At 34.2% G+C, this 20,037-nt stretch overlaps 1 protein-coding gene across 2 annotated transcripts in view; it reads left to right on the top strand.

Moving 5' to 3' along the window:
• Positions 1-11,001, top strand: part of LOC116272413 (COP9 signalosome complex subunit 2) — a 32,749-nt gene extending 21,748 nt beyond the window's left edge. For both annotated transcript variants that reach the window (XM_031661146.1, XM_031661147.1), the window contains exons 7-13: positions 2,190-2,364; positions 2,595-2,773; positions 2,896-2,948; positions 5,653-5,750; positions 6,888-6,970; positions 7,694-7,752; positions 8,363-11,001. In XM_031661146.1, the coding sequence (XP_031517006.1) occupies positions 2,190-2,364; positions 2,595-2,773; positions 2,896-2,948; positions 5,653-5,750; positions 6,888-6,970; positions 7,694-7,752; positions 8,363-8,507 (792 nt within the window). In that variant the 3' untranslated portion in view covers positions 8,508-11,001. The remainder of the gene's footprint in view (positions 1-2,189; positions 2,365-2,594; positions 2,774-2,895; positions 2,949-5,652; positions 5,751-6,887; positions 6,971-7,693; positions 7,753-8,362) is intronic.
• Positions 11,002-20,037: the final 9,036 nt, after the last annotated feature.

The raw sequence follows: 20,037 nt of genomic DNA, 5'->3' as shown, positions 1-20,037 counted from the left end.
CCCCTCAATCTTTATTCTTTGTGTAATGAGGTACCAAGTATCAATAAACAAACAGGCCTGTTGTAATACTTGACTATTATATTGATATGTAGTTATATACCCTATGAAAACAGAGCCAGGATATTATAAGCATGTGTAATAAAGATATTTTTATATTCTGATTTATATGAATCCTAGCAGCATTATCCAACAGAACTTTAAGTGATACTGGGAATGTTCTATATCTGTTGTCCAATATGGTAGCACCAGCTATGTGTAGCTATCAAGCATTTGAAGTACGGCTAGTGTGACAGGTACTGAGTTCTTTATTTTCTGTAATTAATTACTTTAAATTTGAAAAGCCATATGGTCAGGACAGAATGGCTCTATAACTTTTTAACCAGGCTTTCATTTTATATTCCCTGTTTTGTCTTAACCAAATACATCATTTAATACTAGTTTAAATTGAATGTGGAAATACTGCTTTAAGTATTTTTAAACTCTTCCAGTGCCATGTACTATTTTTTTTCCAACCCCTCCCCACCCCTGCCACCATGTAGTATTATTTAAATGATATATGTGTCATTTCTGTGAATGGGAGAAATGATCAAGAGACTGTTCTAAATGAATCACCTGCAGATACTCAATAGTTTTGTAAAGCGGATTAGTCACTTAGGAATTATTTCTTGTCTACACATTGTTAGGATGCTTTAGTCTGATTCATAACCAACTGGAGGTTCAGTTCCCTGTGAAATGGAAATGTTGGAGCAGCCATCTCTGAATGATGGAGGGTCTTTCAGTATGTATATAAGGAATTTGAGAAAATCCTTTGAAGAAGTTTTGCTTTAAGAACGTAAGAAAAATGCTATCAGGATGGTAAATAGCATTATATTACTTAGTACTTTGGTGGAAGTATGTTCAGGGAAAGATGAAGGATACTCTAGATGTATAAATTGTTTTGTAAATTGTATGTTTTACTCTGGTTATGATTCATTAGTGAATAATTAAACAGAATTTTAAGTTTGAAGACCCAATAAACAATAAATTTTGGCTTAGTGTATGTCAGTGTGAGATATTTATGAATATCTTACTGCTGATCATATTCCTATTTTTCATGGCCCACATTTCGTGGGCTGTTGGTCAATTTTAAAGGCATGCTCAAATGTCAGCACCTTTTTGTGATTCGTGTGACGTCCTCCAGGAAAGTTAGTCCCTGTTTCATTCTCCTAGGCACTTGGTTTATGCTTCACCTAGTCATTGTCATTTATATTGTAATTTATCTACTGACAGATTAATCTTCTACTAGAGTGTGAACTTTTTGAGACCAAGAACCTTGGGGTTTTTAACTTTGTATTTCCCCATGATAGACCCAGCACCTGGCATGTGGAAGGGACTTAGGAAGGGCTTTTTACTTGAATAAGTGGTTCTAAAGCAGTTGTGAAGATTTGGGGAAGACAATAATAAATCTCCTAGATAAAAACACAAACATTAAAACATTTCATACATACAGCAGTCCCCCCACCCCTTATCCACAGTTTGCATTCCTCAATTTCAGTTTCATGTGGTCAACTTATTTCCTGTGGTCTGAAAATAAGATATGTTGAGGGAGAGAGAGATCACATTCACATAACTTTTATTACAGTATATTATTATGTGTTCTATTTTATGATCAGTTATTGTTAATGTCTTACTGTACTTGATTTATAAATTAAACTTAATCATAGGTATGTATGTACAGTAAGTTTTCACTTAACATTGTTAATAGATTCTTAGAAACTGTGATTTAATGTTGTTTTGTTCAACACCACATTGATGAGGGGGAAAAATGATTTCATTGTACATTGTTTTGCTTAAGGTCATGGTTTCCAAGAACCTATCGACAGTGTTGAATGAGGACTTACTATATAGGAAAAAACATAGTACTATACATAGTTTCAGACATCCACTGGAGGTCTTAAAATAAGGAAGGACTACTGTACAAAAAACCTTTGGCTACTTTTTCCTTATCTAATAACTAAAAAGTGGAAAGGATGTGTTAGTTTCTTTTTGGCCATTACAAGTGGTATTCTTAGTACTGTAACTTCCAATTAAAATTTGTGTTGCCTTTTCACATGGAAATAGTATTATAAATGTAAGATTTCCAGGCTAATGCAAGTAAGAATTACTGTCTGAATTCTCTCTTGTCTAAAGTTAAGTATTTGCTTTCCTAGACTGATGATGGAGAAGATGATCTGAAAAAAGGTACACAGTTATTAGAAATATATGCTTTGGAAATTCAAATGTACACAGCACAGAAAAATAACAAAAAACTTAAAGCACTCTATGAACAGTCACTTCACATCAAGTCTGCCATCCCTCATCCACTGATTATGGGAGTTATCAGAGGCAAGTTTGGTTTGGAGAGGGTGGGCAGTGGCGTGGGGAGATATCAAAGTGTTTAATTAAACTCTTGCTTTTTAGAACTTCAGTGTATACCTTGAGGCCAGTACTCTTCAAGTTATAGAATTTAAAAACTGAGAGGCACTGAAATAGTTTTCATTTGGCCTTTATGAGGTGGTCAATCTTGTTATTACAGAATGAAAATGTCCTATTTTCTCGTGTCTTATTCTTCACAGAATGTGGTGGTAAAATGCACTTGAGAGAAGGTGAATTTGAAAAGGCACACACTGATTTTTTTGAAGCCTTCAAGAATTATGATGAATCTGGAAGTCCAAGACGAACCACTTGCTTAAAATATTTGGTCTTAGCAAATATGCTTATGAAATCGGGAATAAATCCGTTTGACTCACAGGAGGTACGTGTGTTTTAATTATTAATTTCTCTTATCAGCTATCTGGAAATAAATGTTACTTCTTTTTTTAAAATGTTATTTCTTTGTACATATACTTAGTTAATTTTTTTCTTTACTGTGTTTAGGCCAAGCCGTACAAAAATGATCCAGAAATTTTAGCAATGACGAATTTAGTAAGGTAAGATTTTATATTTCAGTTAAGGTAAATTTCCTTAAAGCAATTCATAAAGGAGCGAGAGATAAAACTTTTCAGAACTCAGTTGATATTCAACATTTGCCCTTTTGTATTTTCTTAGAAAAGTTTGTAGAATTTTTATTTTCTGAAGTTATTTACATGCTGTTTTCTGTAGCCACAAGATTTTATAAAGTATCCACTACTTAGTTTTCCTATTATCTGTGTGTGTGTCTGTCTGTCTGCGCACACACACATGCACCTGCGTCTTTCAGTGGAAAATTGTGGATGTCTTAAAATGTTATTTCACAATAGTACTGCCTATACCTCTCTTAATCCAAAATGAAATTATGAACTAGTCCAAGATGAGTCGAGAATTTTCAGTAAGACAAGACGGCATAAGCGTATTTCTTTACTCATATATTTTCTCAATGACAAGATGGAAGTATTTTTTAAAATGTTTACAATGGATAATTTTCTGAGGTGGAGTATGGGGTGGCAGAAGGGTTGTACTGGTAAGAAACCCAAGATTTATTGAATGATTCGTAATGATGGTTAACCACTGAAGAACCTACCATAGTCAGTTAATATTCAACAAAATTATGGAAGATAAGACCAAACAAAAAACCTAGAAGAAAAGGCCCATTTTTGCAAAAGGAATTAGTGAGTAAGAGAAACTTTCCTCCAGGCATAGAATAAATGGAACCCAGGGTTTTTGTGGGGTTTATTCATTTAAAAAGTATAAGAAATTTACCAAGTTTCTTCAGGTCTTTTATTTAAGTTGTACAGCTGAGTTTTACCACAGCTGGAAAAATGTAGTTAGGGACATAAAGCAGGGCTTTTTTTTTTTTTTTTTTTTTTTTTCCAGATATATGTAAATAATTTAGGTGACCAGAAGTTCTATTTATAGTACTTTTTCATGGAACAGAAAATACTATTAGACTGCAAATTATGGGTCACCTACATATAAATTGTATGTACTTGGAGAAAATAACTTATTTCATGATATTAAAGTTTCTGTGTAAAATGTCCTCATTTAACTTTTAAACCTTAATTTTGGCTGCAAAAAAAAAGGGTTTTTTTTAGAGGGACTAAGAACAGTTGGGAATTAAAAACCTTAAGTTACCACATTAAATCAGTTTCTTTATTGTTTACTACTTTATTTTAATTTGGTTGTTGAATTAGGTTACTTTTAATTATGATGCTTTTAATAAAGATGAAGACTTCATCTTTATTTCAGGTAGTTTATTTCATTCACATTTGGTCACATTAACTAAGAACCAAAGTTGTTTATAATGTTAAATTGCTGAGCAGCAATTTAGAAAGAAATATTGAGGAAAAGCTTTACCCTAGACATTTATATTTTATATAAATTAAATTGGCTAAGTACGTTAAAATTGGTTAAAGGACTGATTTATGAGAACTTTATCTGACTTACATCAGAATGTATAATGATATTTATATATTTATTATATCCAACTACGCCAGTGAAGCCACTGTATTGGAACTCAAAATTTATTTTAATGGTAAATTTTGACCCACATGATGTGACCCATGGTGTCCCACAATTTTGTGTAAGATGTTTTTTTTTAAAAACCCCGCTTAAGAAATGGAAGAATGTCTTACAGTTAAAATACGTATGTATACAAATATAAATGTTTATGCAAGTGTTTTCAATGCTTGAATATGTCCTCCTATATAGTATATTACAGCAGTGTATTTGGGGTGGGTAAGAAAGTAATGCTTCCTAATTTTATCTTCCTAGTCAGTTGCCAGGAGACTAGAGGAAAATAATTCCTGTTGAAGCACTTGAATCACCTGCCCCTAACATGAAGTTACATTGGGACCCAACAGATGGAAGCACTAGCAGAGGGCGTGCAGAATAGCTGATGATACATATAAAGCAGACAGTGGTGCCATATCCAGAAGGTTGGATTCTTCCTTCTCAGCACCTTTAGCAATCCCCATAGAGCTTTACAGAATTATTTCAAGAGGAGATACTAGATACCTCAGAGAATTATGACTATAAATCAGCCTTTGGCCTTCTGCAACAGGGGATTCCATCACTCTTGACTTTGTGTGTACACCTAGTTGGCACTAATTATCTGCCACTGATGTCTCTGCTTTATAGCTCAGTGGGATTTTAAGGTTAGAGAGATTTGAGAAATGTTCCTTTTGAAAATTTTGACAGTTGCTGGTAGCTTTCTAGAATATAAAAGTTAGGAAGCTGCATTTTCTGAATAACCTACACAGAGGATATACTTTCTTATTTGAAAGACACGGCTACACCCGTTCATGTAGTAGTGTACATGAAACCCGGTTCCTTTCATTATGAACAATTAGGAATTAAATGCACAATTTCATTTGGAAACATCAAACATTAAATAGTCGTTAAATGTTTTATTGCCAACTTTTAACAAAAGTAAGATATTGAAGTGATTTTAATTAACTATGTATGAATATAGTGTATAACCCCAAAAGAAGATTTATTTAATCTTTCTTTTAAAAAACGGAAAGCATGAAAAGGAAATTTATATTTTTTTGGCAGAAGGATATGTATGCTTGTTTAACTCTGATTTCCATGACAGAAAGTATAACATTATTTAGATTTTTGCATATGAAAATTGAGAAACAGGCTCTTTGAATTATCTGATTTAATACATAACTTCTTCATGTTTGACATAATTTACACTTTTTGTTTTTCTATTAGTGCCTATCAGAATAATGACATCACTGAATTTGAAAAGATTCTAAAAACAAATCACAGCAACATCATGGATGATCCTTTCATAAGAGAACACATCGAAGGTATGTTCTTTCTGCCAACTGGATTCTATTACTTTCTTTGCCACTGTCAAACAAATGCTTCTTAATGAAGCTGCATGGCATTAAGCTGTTTTTCTTCTGTCTATTGCAAAGTATAGATATGTTTCTAAATGCTGTCATTGGATGGGATATTCCTCAAAATTATGAAGCTGTTTAAAGAAATTAGCCAATTTCATATTAATATAGTCAAGTTTACATATAATGTCCATTTTGTTTAAGGTAACTGTCCCTTTTTAAAAAAATCTAATATAGATGCTGTTGCATGTTTATTATTGATGCTTAGGTTCAAAGTTAATTTTTAGGGTTTATTTTTGACAACAAAAGTTTTGAAAATATCCTGCTATAGATAATGCTCAGATGTATGTACTGTGAAAGATAAGGTAACATTGTGAAGGTTTCATACCAGTAAGTGAATGAGGTTTTTAGCAAGTTATGTTGAATTACCAAAGACTACAATCATCTCTTTGTTCTTGAACCTCTTTTATAGCTCCAATTTTCCCACCTATTATGGAGCTATTTGAAGGTTTTTAAATGACCATTTGGAACTAAATTTCAGACGCATCAGAAGTAATGTTCTGTTGTTCCCCATCTTCCTTTCTCTTTTAATCAACAGACATTTGAAAAGTTCTTACATGAACCTAGAATGATACTGCAGTTTATAGATATAGAAAAATGTAGAAACTTGTACATGAATTTCAACCTGGTTTTAAAAAATTTTAAGACAAAACTGGAGGAAATTGTAAACGCATTATATGAAATATAGTACTCTAGGTTTTGAGAGAGTCTGAAACAAGGAACTTGGCTGGCTGATATAAATCAGAGCTTCTTAAAGTATGTTAACTGTTGAGGACAAAGTAGTGTAATATTGAGAAGGCAAGGTAATATTTTAGTAGACTGTCAACATCAACAAAATCAAGGAGGTGGGAACAAGAAGTTATGGGATAGGCAGCAATTGATCATACTGTGCATCCATTGACCCAGGTATTTTAAAATCTAAACACTTTATATCCTTGCCAAGCAGGAAAATGTATTTTGAGAAGATAATTAGGAGTACATAATGATTCATAAAGATATCATACAAACTTAAATAAAATGTTACTTTAATTTTTTGTCTTTCAGAGCTTTTGCGAAACATCAGAACACAAGTGCTTATAAAATTAATTAAGCCTTACACAAGAATACATATTCCTTTTATTTCTAAGGTACTTACATTCATGGATTTTAATGGTGTTTATAATTTATAGTTATAAATGCAGTATACCAGTCTTCCATTTATGAGTCCCTCTAACTTGGTAACATTTTATTATAATAATACATTTTTTAAATTAAACATAAGGGCTTTACTTTTAATTTTTTATTTATTTTTATTTATTTTTTAAGAGACAGGGTCTTGCTGTATAGCCCAGGCTGGAGTACAATGTCTGTTCACAGACACAGTGTGGCACACTATAGTCTTGAACTCCTGACCTCAGGCAATCCTCCTACCTCAGCCTCCTGAGTAGCTGGGACTGGGCTTTACTTTTAATGTGAATTTTTCTGTTTTCTTGGCGTAAATTGAGTTAACAGAAAAGAGCCTTAACATTGTAACAAAGAAATTAGGGATCACTAAATTTCTTTTTAAAGATACTTTCACCCACAGAGAAAATTTGTAGGGGAGAGTAGTGGCTAAAATGTATAATTGATGAAGGATTAACTTCAACCACAATAAAATTGTTGTAGAAATATACTTCAGAAAGTTAAAAATTTAAGTCTTCATCAGACCTGTGTTCTTGGAGATATTTTGAAATGATAATGTAATATGTTTAAAAATCTTCTCTTCACTAATTTTCCTTTAAGTGATAGAAATGAATTAAAATTAGAATGATTATGTAAAATTATGAAGTCTTTAAAGTGTTAATTAGTATATAACAAGTCTTTTGTCTTAGGAGTTAAACATAGATGTAGCTGATGTGGAGAGCTTGCTGGTGCAGTGCATATTGGATAAGTAAGTACTTTACTATTTCTTATCACAAAATGTTTGGTACCATAAGTTTTGAATAATAGTGACAAAGGTAGCAATTGGATTATTGATTATTCATAAAAAGCACCCTTGTGTTATGGTTTTCTATTAGAAGAGATATATATGTATGTGTGACGGGTTTTGATGAATGGGCATATTAAACATATCTCAGAAAAAGTTCTAAATGATTTTTCAGAAGAATTTATTATATACAGCCAAAGAATTATTTAATGAATAGTATTTGTGTATGTTTTTAAGTATAAGGTATGTGGTACATAACATTTTTGAAATTACATCTTTCTTAAAAACAGTACAGTGCTTAAAGCTTCACAGGTGATATTTGCCTTTGATTAATTGGATAAATCTATGCCTCATGGTTCTTTCAGTGAAACTGATGAAAAGTATCTGAAATCTGGTTTCTATCTGGAGTTTGAATAACAGTGAAGTTAAAACTAACACTGAACTCATTTAATGTAGGCAGCTGCTTTTTTTTTTTTTTTTTGCATTTGTTGAAACTATATTTTATGAAACATTAGTCCAGAAACTGTGCTTGATGAAAATCTTTTGTAGACACATCTTATTTATTTATTTCTAGCACTATTCATGGCCGAATTGATCAAGTCAACCAACTCCTTGAACTGGATCATCAGAAGAGGGGTGGTGCACGATATACTGCACTAGATAAATGGACCAACCAACTAAATTCTCTCAACCAGGCTGTAGTCAGTAAACTGGCTTAACAGAGAACAAGCTTTTACAGACGTCCTTAAGGCAACAGTGCAGAGATGTAATCCTTAAAAGAACTGGGAATGGCAAAACTACTGTCGGTTGATGTGTCCTGAAAATTATTGGAGTTATGGCAGAAGTGCTTTTTTGATCAACTGGTTTGTGTTTTGCTGCTGCATTTATCCCAAGAAAAACAGCTTTAATCTCCAGAAGAAAACCAAAATACAATGGGATTTATGCTGTATTGACATTTTGCCCTAAACATACAACATCATAGTAATTTGTCATGGGCAACATGACCAGAGAGAAGATTTTTGTCATGATTTTAAATACACTGACACGCTACTGTTGGTTAAATTTAAACATGTTTTACCTGCAGAAATTCTCTCACAAATAACCTGCAATAACTTGAAATGCATACCCTTTTGAACACTTCCTTTTCTCATGTATAAATTAAAATGTTTGCTGCATTTTGCAAAATGTCAATTCTCTAAAAATGTGTCCGTATATTTCTGTACCTGCAGTGTAGTAAAGGTTTAGACGAAACCCCATAATTATAGTGGCATACTGTCACTTAGGTTTCAAGCAGCAAAATAAACAGTGCAGCTCAGAAATTGTAGTTTGGTTCTTGATGTGTTTTTATTACATTTGGAGTTGTTGTTTTGTTTTTTAGTACCTTCGAAATTTCAAATTATTTTATCTTCAGTTAATGATTTTAAAAAGCCTGGGGGCAAATAAGCTGGTTATTTGCTTTCAAGTTTTTAAAAGTAGTCTTTATTGATACAGTAAGGAGAACTACTTTCTAACAAAACACTTGCATAGTTATGACAGTGATGCTTTAAAGGAATAGAATTCTTTTTTTTTTAAAGAGTGATATTCCTTTTCAAAAGAATACTAACTCTCAGAATGTTCACTTTTAACAAATATGCCAGAACATAGACAGCTAAATGAATGTTACTCTGAATAGTGATCATGCTGGAAGGTTATTTCCTAATGCCAGCAATCTACCATTGCCCAAAACCTGCTGGGTTTACTCTTTTAGAATTGCATTCAAAGTTAATTTGTCACAGACACTATTAACTTTATGATTATACGTTGTTTTAAAAAATACAGTATTAGGAAGCTTGATTATTTTTAGTTACCATTATTTGGCACCAAGTGAAAGTTTCCAAAACTTCCACCTAACTTTGAGGTAATGCAGAAAGTATACAACTGTCTTTGAAAGCAATCCCAAAAGAGTTTTAAAGGTTTTTTGAGCAGTGCAGTATACTTAGGAGAATGAACTGTGGCCTTCCAAGGTAACAAACTACCTTAAAGGAACTCAGCTCATTTGAATGTATTGAGTTTTGGATGTATTTGTTTCATTTTTTTAAAAGTTCACATTATTTTATAGTGTCGAAAGGAAGAACTAAGATTAACATAATTTCTTTGGTTTTTTTATTGCTTGTTATTATGTAAAAACTGGGTGGCAGTTCAGAAGGAAGATTGTTGTAACAGAAGAGTGACAACCAAGAATTTTTTGATCATTAAATCAGATTTTATAAACAGTGGAAGGAGCATGGACTTAAAACAAGGCATGCTTATTCGGTTTTGTCAAAATTTTACGAAAATATGTGATATATATTTATACTAAAACTATATAATCCTTAGATTTAGAAAAGCAATCAGTTAATGTCTTTAGCAGACTAAAGCAGTATTAAACACAGGTACAACTTGGAAATTTTAGAAAACGGAAAGAAAACAAAAGACAAAATGTCTATGGTAGGGAATAAAAGAGTTTAAGATATAAAATTATGTGTATTTTCTTCTCTTTTACATAAATCATTTGTGAAAAGTGTGCTAAACTTTTTTTACAAGAGTGATATTAATTAGGATTTATTTTTCAATATAATTTGGAGACCCTTTGTTATCCAAATAAAAATGATGAGTTTCTGTGCCTGTATTCAAATATGTATGCATGTGATAACCCTTGAAAACTAAAGCCCTTCTTAACTTTGAGTTGATGGAATTAGAATTCGAAGGATTTGAATGAAATGATTTAACCTTTATCCTCCAATTCTTGCAGTGCCCAGTTCTCCTATGCTATCTTTGCTTTGTACAATAGTGCATCTTCCACTTTCTAGAGAGAAAGCATGCACTTGTTATTCTGTGGAAAACTGGGCTAAATATATAACAGTATCCAAAGTTATACCGTAATAATTTATTGTAATTGTGTATTACGTAGCTTTGTTTACCCAGATATAGGTGCGTTCTTTTTTTTCTGTTAGTCATCTGTGACTTCTGTTCTGGAATACAGGTTTTTAAATATATCTTAACAGTCTGACTAACTTAAAATAATTTATTCTTCCCTTAAAACATTTTTCTGTGTTTTTGTGCATCAAATATTGTAGAGTTGAAATCTTAGAGATTGCTTATCAAAATACAAATTTAGGGGAAGTTAAAAATCGATTGGCAAATTTGTAGCATTTATTCACTGATTAAATCTTTTCCACTTTTGTGAAAACCGTACCAGTGGTTTACATCATATTGTAATGTGTTCATCTCATTTTTCTTTTTATCCCTCAACCTAGCTAAAAGTTACTGCAAAGAAGTCTTTGGCTGCCACAAGTAGATGCTGTCTACTACAAGAGCTGGATTTCCATTACTCATTCTTGCTCTTACATTAAAGTTGTTGATTAAATACTTTTTCTCCACATCTTAATGTAACATAACTGATTTCTTTTTAAAGATGAGTATATATGTACTAAGTAATGCTCTCATTACGTGAGTCCCTTCTAACTACAGGCTGATACATCTTTCAAGAAAACTGAGAACCTAATATTTAAGTGAGGCCTGTTTTAAATGGGCTATACTGTGGGTGGTACTGTTTGTTACCTTATGTAAGACTTAGGTTTGTCTTAGACTGAAAAACTCTTATTCTTAATATTTAAAATATCCATGATGGTAGAAATTTTGTGAGAAATTTTCTTTTTTAATCAGTTTATAATTCTTCAGTAAACACAGGTATGTATACTTTTGTGGTGTCGGTGTCAATGTCAGTCTACATCTATGGGTGAAGCAGTTAGTCCATAAGACAAAAAATTATTTGCCTAGTGGATTCCCTTTACCTCTTTTTAAGAAGCTCAGAGATCTGTAATCATTAATTTACTAAGGATTTTTTGAAATATTATCTTAGTCACTTTTAAACCTGAAAATTTCTCTTTTAATTTACATTGTTGAAGTGAGGCTTGAGCATACAAAACAAGTAAAACTGGGGGTTTCATTCTTCGTATGGGATTTATGACTAAATATTTCTACCATTTTGAGGAAGATAAACATTTTGAACTGAAATATATAACAAAAAATAAAAAGGAATTTGACATTTAACTATTTTGTTTCAAAGTGTTTAAGAACACTATCCAGAACAAGAGGTGGAGTATCAGGTTTCAGAATGTGACACAAAAGGCATTTGGTCTTCATTTATGTGACCACAATTAAAATTTTCCCCCTTTTTTCTTTTTCTGGAGGGTTTCTTTCTGTTTTCATTGTTTTAGGTCCCCCCGCCCCGTCCCCCGCCAAATCAGCATCCTATTTATATTTGTTTGATACGGTTTTTTTGTTTTTGTTTTTGCTTTCTTTGGAAACAGTTTCGCTCTTGTCACCCAGGCTGGAGTGTAATGGTGCAATCTCAGCTCACTGCCACCTCCACCTTCTGGGTTCAAGCGATTCTCCTGCCTCAGCCTCCCGAGCAGCTGGGATTACAGGCACCTGCTAATTTTTGTATTATTAGTAGAGATGGGATTTCACCATGTTGGCCAGGCTGGTCTCGGACTCCTGACCCAGGTGATCCACCACCTTGGCCTCCCATAGTGCTGGGATTACAGGCATGAGTCACCGTGCTTGGCCTGGTACATTTTTAAGTAGGAGTTTGGCAGAAATTTCATAACGAAGACAAATCGGAGGTTCTCTTTAACTCGAGGTTATTAAATTTATAGTAACTTCTTGGGCCATTAAAACTTGAGTTTAAATGCCATTTGGAGGATTTGTGTTATATTAAGCACCACAAATTTAAACTGTCAGTAGTGATTCTACATGTTTCTCAAAACACTAAAATTTAGCGTCACTTACTTGCTTTTGAATTTTAAGGAGATTTATCTTAGGTAATGTCTCAGAAGCAACCAGTGTGTGGTTCTCTAAAATTTTACTTTTTTAGTGTCACGTATAATAATATCTACCTGTAGTAGTTAAAAAATATTATGGCATCAAAGGTATATGTGCCAAGTCTAACTTAAAACCCTGTGACAGGAAAAAAGAAAAAATTATTTCTTAAATACTATTTGGGGGCAACTTTGTTCCATGTTGGCAAAATTATAAGCTTTGCTCAGAATTTCCACATGAATAGCTGGCCAAAACTTTTTTGTGTGCATATGTATACATATGTAATAAGTGAAACATACTGTAGGAGTACAGAATTCATCACCAGTTTATCACAGTAATTTTCCAGTTTTCCATTTTAATATCACTTATTTCTGACACAGGCAAATGTCATATGCCATGAAAAGAATTACCATTGTACCAGTAACTTGCGTGTTATGACTAGGTTTCATGTGGAAGACTGTCCAAATTTACATAATCTAGAGTAATTTTTTAATTCTGAAGTAAGGACATTTTAAAATTAATTGCTAAAGGTTGTTTTATTGGACATCCATTTTATGGGAGTTTAGAGAGTAGAAAAAAGTAATCTCTAGCGTCATCCCATGAAGTTGTCAAAAGTTCTGGCATGCTTATTAGCAACATATTAATGCCAAGTATTGAGTATCTAATTTCTGTTAAAAATGTTTGCCTATCCCCTACTGTTTACTACAGTAATAAATTTTTGCATCTATTTTAAATAACACTGAAGAAAATTATATTTCAAGAAATGGAGCAGTGACATGGAAAATAGAAAATTGGTTTTGCAATGTGTTACATAATTGGTTGCATTAAGAATTTTCTCCCTTTTGTTTATCATAAGCTAATGTAAAAGGTAACAAATTCCTTGAGCTAACACTGGTTGGGAAGGAAGTAGTAGGTGATTAGGAATATAACAGGATGTCTGCCTAAAATGGTCAGTTTCACCAGTTAATACTTGAGAACTGATTATATGTGCAGGATGTGTCATAAGATGCTATAAGGCTTAAATACTCAAGGGTTTTTTTACTTATCTGGAAGTGTACATTCCCTTATTGGTAATAAAAAGTACTTCATCTACTTAAGTATTTACTGTGTTACATTAGTTACAATGCCCAAGATCAGCACAGTAACTTTAAACTACAATATATATGCTTGATCAAGTACTTCAAAAATGTATACTTCTCTAAAATAGCTGTTAAATGTTTTAAGAATATTTCTCTAAAGTACTGAAAATCTTGTTCGTTTGGTTTGAAAGGGTTTTAGTATTTTCCATGTTTAAGATTACCTTTTTATTAGGCTCTGAAACATTCATGAAGGAGCTGTTCTCTCCTGAGCTGTTTAATTATCTGACCTGGAACAATTCATGTTGCAAACAAATGTCTCTTAGGAATTATTCCTTCAGTATAAAATTAAATACTTTAAAGCAGGAAATTAAGCCAAGGAAAGACATGGGTAAGAAATGTTCTCTCCCAAGCTTTGTAAGCCTTGTTATGGTGCTTTAAAATGAACTCTTTAAGGACTGCAACATCTAAGAAACCACTTGTGAATTTATTATGTATCCAAAAATAGTGTTCTCAGATGTAACGTTCACCTGGTGGAATGGACCACCCTAATCTCAAAGTACAGTGGTAACGCAATCAAACAGCTTTTGAAAGTCAAAAGAACTTTCAGACTAATAGCCGTATAACCCTGTCTAAAACTAATGCCACTGCAAATTGTCATTGCAAATCCTTTGGCCTTCCAAGTTGTGGGAGTAGAAGAGGAGTGAAACAGATTAGCTACTTCTGTTTCAGCTGCATTTCATACAGCAGTGGTAGGTGGTATTATGTTGATAGTATTCGCCCAGCAAGAAACTACATAAGCAATATACATCTGACATTTGAGTTATTATTTTGTGATACTTAATAGTTTTATATTCCCAACTCTCAATTTTTAGAGTAATGAATGGAATTTTTTTCTTTCTTTCCAGAAACCTATTTTAAGCTTCGGATTATGAACCCCTGTAGGTTAGTGGTCTTCACCTGAAGAAGAGTTACCTAACTCAAAAAATAAGTTTTGTGGCCAAAGTGACTCTCTTCTGTAATCCCAGCACTGTGGGAGACCAAGGCGGGCAGATCGCTTGAGCCCAGGAGTTTGAAACCAGCAACATGGCAAAACCCTCTCTCTACAAAAAAAAAAAAATAGAAAAATTAGCCAGCATGATGGTGTGGGTCGCAGTGCCAGCTTATCCAGAGCTATTGTGGGAGGATCACCTGAGCCCACAGAGGTTGAGACTGCAGTGAGCCATGATCATGCCACTACAGTCCAGCCTGGGCGACAGTGAGACCTTGTCTCAAAACATTTGGGGACTAAATATAGATAATAAACTAATGTACTTTTTTTGGGTAAGGTAAGGTTGGTTCACAAAACTTAGTCACTGTCATTATTACCGTCTTTACCACCAACAGGTAGATAAGAAAGGAATTCACACATGCTAGAATACTAAAAGGGTTATATCCTTTCTCTAACCGCTCAATCTGTTGAGACAGGTGTTTATTGTGCCTACCATGTGCTAGGCACAATAAAGTTGAAGAGTACCATATGGAATAAATTATGCTTGTGCTCAAAGAGCTTAGCTGTATGGGAAGAGGCAGATACACAGTTAATTTTAGAGAAAAATTCTATCAATAGTTTATTTCACACTTGAATGAGGAAAGAAGCTGGACATGCAGATCTAGAGGAAGAGCAGTTCAGGCAGAGGTTAAGTGCATCTTCATAGGGATGGGTATCTCAGATTCAAATGAGGTAGGGTATGATGTTAAGACTTTAGAAGTGGGCGGGGACCAGATTATGTGTAGTCTTAGAGATTTTACTCTAAACACACTGGGAAGACTGGAAATTTAAAAGACGATACTTGCTATTATGTGGAAAAATTACTGTATGGGGCAAGAGTGTGGGCCGGAAGAAAATAGGAGCCCATTGCTGAAGTCTGGATGAAAGATGATGGCGATTTTTGGACTAGGACGGGAGAAGTGGGTAAGATCAAGATAAGGCCAACAAGGATTTGCTTATGAGTTGAAATTGGGAGTTACGAAGGAGAGAAGCATCCAGGATGGCTCTCGGATTTCTTACTGAGTAACTGGTAGACAGTGGTATCATTAAATGAAATGAGAAGACTAGGAAAGTTTTTTTTGGTAAAAGAAACAGTGTACTAGGAGCTTGAAATAAATGAGAGTGATATCACAGAAACGAGTATTTCAAACAGGAAGTATTAATCAACTGAATGCTGCTGAGAGGTTAAATAAGGGCAGAGAAGGGCCCTAGGATTTAGCAAGATACAAGTCTTTGGTAATGTTAATAAGCATTTTCAGTGGAATGATGGAGATATTCCAGCTCTTCTATTGAACTATCAGTAATTTCATTTAAATAATTATCCTTATTTTCTCATTATAAATTAAAGATTTTGGGGTTTTGTTGTTGTTGTTTTGAGACAGAGTTTTGCTATTGTTGCCCAGGCTGGAGTGCAGTGGAATGATCTTGGCTCACTGCAACCTCTGCCTCCCGGGTTCAAACGATTCTCCTGTCTCAGCCTCCCGAGTAGCTGAGACTACAGATGTGCACCACCACGCCCAGCTGATTTTTGTGTTTTTAGTAGAGACAGAGTTTCTCCATGTTGGCTAGGATGGTCTCGATCTCCTGACCTCGTAATCTGCCTGCCTCTGCCTCCCAAAGTGCTGGGATTATAGACGTGAGCCACTGCACCCGGCCTAAAGGTTTTTTTAAAAGTCCTTTATTTGGTCGTTGTGGAGGTAGTAAGAATACTAAACATGAGATTTTTAAGGGTACAATAGAGTATTGTTAACTACAGGCACATTATGCAGCAGACCGCTAGAACTTTTTCATCTTGCATAACTGACTTTATAAATTGATTAGCAACTCCCCATTTCCCCAACCCCCAGCCCCTGGCAACCATTTTATTCTTTGCTTCAGTGAGTTTGACTATTTTAGATGCCTCACATAAATGATCGTGCAGTATTTGTCCTTACCTGAAAGTTTTCTTTTTTCCATCTTCTGAATGTTAAGTAGAATAACTTAGGAAATTTTGAAATAAAGCCAACTATAACTCCAGACATTAATAACAAACAGCTTTCTATAAAATGTCTTTTCCTATAAAATATTTTAAAACCAGTGTGTTTACTAACACTGTGTGTGTGTGTATTTATATATATTTTATTATTATTTTTCAGATGGAGTCTCGCTCTTGTTGCCTAGGCTGGAATACAGTGGCGCGATCTGGGCTCACTGCAGCCTCCACCTCCTGGGTTCAAGCGATTCTCCTGCCTCAGCCTCCGAAGTGGCTGGGATTACAGGTGCGTGCCACCACGCCCAGCTAATTCTTTAATTTTTAGTAAAGACGGAGTTTCACCATGTTGGCCAGGCTTGTCTTGAACTCCTAGCCTCAGGTGGTCTGCCTGCCTCAGCCTCCCAGAGTGAGCCACTGTGCCTGGCCTAACACTGTATATTTATAAGCATTTAACTTTAAAGTTTTTCTTTGATGCCTATTAACTATAAAATGGTTGAAATCCATGGCTTTACCTAACATTTGTATATCCCCACAGAAGCTGTCAATTTTTCCTCGTTGATGAAGAATGAGTTTTTTATATGTAAACAAAGCCCTTTTGGTTTATCAACTTGCATGATATCTCAGAATATCATTATAGCTAGATGTTAATATAAAAATCATGAATTATAGAAAAGTTTGGGTTTGTCTAGAAGAAATGAACCAGTTCAAATATAAACAATATTGAAAGATTGTATTTTGAGTAATCTCAAATTCACAGTAGAATAACAATACATCTGAAATTACCATGTTTTATTAGGTTGGTGCAAAAGTAATTGCAGGTTTTGCCATTGAAGGTAATGGAAAAAACTGCAGTTACTTTTGCGCCAGCCTAATATCTGAAAGTACATACCTGGCTTTACATATTTGAACGCTCATGAAGCAAAAATAACTGAATTTACAGGCAATCATATCTGAGAAGTAATGGCCATTTTTCCTCAATAGAAAATCAGGAAACAGTTGAGTGAGATTGTACTTCCATGGAAAAAATAATGAATTCTAGGAATTAGGTTGCTATCTTTTTTTTTTTTTTTTTTTTTTTTGAAAGAGAGTCTTAGTCTGTCACTCGGGTTGGAGTGCAGTGATGCAATCTCGGCTCACTGCAACCTCCGCCTCCTGGATTCAAGCAATTCTCCTGTCTCAGCCTCCCAAGTAGCTAGTATTATAGGCATCCGCCATCACGCCTGGCTACTTTTTGAATTTTTAGTAGACAGGGTTTCACCATGTGGTCAGGCTGGTCTCAAACTCCTGACCTCAGGTGATCCACCTGCCTCGGCCTCCCAAAGTGCTGGGATTACAGTCGTGAGCCACCGTGCCCAAGGTTGTTATCTTAATAGATGCCACTTTCAGCTTCCTGGGAAAGAGGAGTGTGGTAGAGTAGAAAGACCTGGGAAATAGGCGACCTGCATTATATAGTTGACTAAGAATTGAGATCTTGCAACTTAATCTGTCTGGGGTTCATTTTTTTTACTTGAGTGATTCTTTTTAATCTCAGGTATATGAAACAGAAAATCATAATCCTTGCCACCTGGCATACTAGCATGTCTTTTCAGTTTACTTTCCATGTATTTAGTTACATGTATATTTTGAAAAAATAATATGCATATGCCTATTTTTAACTTTTTTTTTTTTTTCTTTGAGACAGAGTCTTGCTGTGTCACGCAAGCTGGAGTGCAATGGCACAATCTTGGCTCACTGCAACCTCCACCTCCCGGGTTCAAGTGATTCTTCTGCCTCAGCCTCCTGAGTAGCTGGGATTACAGGCATTGGCTACCATGCCTGACTAATTTTTGCATTTTTAGTAGAGACAGGATTTCGCCATGTTGGCCAGGCTGATCTCAAACTCCTGACCTCAGGTGATCCACCTGCCTTGGCCTCCCAAAGTGCTGGGATTACAGGTGTGAACCACCACCCCTGGCCTTTAATTTTTATAAATAACAAATTTTATTGATAAATAATACTTGTACATATTTATGAGGCATATGTAATTTTTTTTACATGCATAGGTTGTATAGTGATCAAGTCTGGCTATTTAGGGTATCCTTCACCTTGAGAATTTATCATTTCTATGTGCTGGGAATGTTTCCAGTCCTATCTTCTAGCTATTTTAAAATATACAATATGTAGTCACACTACTCCACTGTGGAGCATTAGAATTTATTCCTTCTGTGTATTTATACCCATTAACCAACCTTTCTTCAACCACCGCACATAAACACCCTTCTCAGCCTCTGGTATCTATCATTCTAATCTCTATCTCCATTACATCAATTTTTTTAGCCCTCACATGTGAGTAAGAACATGTGATATTTGTCTTTCTGTGCCTGGCTTATTTCACTTAACATAATGACCTCTGGTTCCATCCATGTTGTGGCAAATTGACAAGGATATCATTATTTTCTATGACTGAATAGTATTCGTGTGTGTACACACCACATTTTCTTTCTTTATTCATTCGTCTGTTGATGGACACAGGTTCTTTTCATATATTTGCTGTTGTGAATCATTCTACAGTAAACACGGTGCAAGTATCCCTTTGATATACTGATTTTTTTCTTTTTGATAAATATTCAGTAATGGGATTGCTGGATCATATGATAGTTCTCTTTTTAGTTCTTTGAGAAATCACCATACTGTTTTCCATAATGACTGTACTAACTCACATTCCTATCAACAGTATGTAAGAGTTCCTTTTTCTCTGTCCTTCCTAGCATCTGTTATTTTTGTCTTTCTGATAATAACCATTTTAACTGGTGTAAGATGATATGTCATGGTGGTTTTGATTTCCATTTGTTTGATGTTTAGTGATGTTGTACATTATTTCATGTACCTGTTGGCCATTTGAATGTCTTTTGAGAAATGTGTGTTCATAAATCATTTGACTACTTTTTAATGGGTTTTTTTGTTTTTTTTTTTTTTTTTTAAAAACTCAGCTGTTTAGTTGAGTTCCTTATATATTCTGGATATTAGTCACTTGTTGGATGAGTAGTTTGCATATATTTTCTCCCATTCAGCAAGTTGTCTTTTTACTCTGTTGATTGTTTCCTTGTCGTGCAGAAGCTTCCTAGTTTAATATAATCCCATTTGTGTATTTTTGTTTTTGTTGCCTGTGCTTTCAAAGCCTTAACCATAAAATCTTTGCCTATGCCAATGTCCTGAAGCATTTCCCCATGTTTTCTTCTAGTACTTTTATAATTGTATGTGGTATGTTTTAAGTCTTTAATCCATGTTGAGTAGATATTTGTGTATGGTGAGAGATCGAGGTCCAGTGTCATTCTTCTGCGTATGGATAT

The sequence above is a fragment of the Papio anubis genome, unplaced genomic scaffold (assembly GCF_008728515.1).
Source record: "Papio anubis isolate 15944 unplaced genomic scaffold, Panubis1.0 scaffold101, whole genome shotgun sequence".
Lineage (NCBI taxonomy): Eukaryota > Metazoa > Chordata > Mammalia > Primates > Cercopithecidae > Papio > Papio anubis.
The sequence above is the reverse complement of the archived record's forward strand: the minus strand, read 5'-3'. Positions and strand labels throughout refer to the sequence as shown.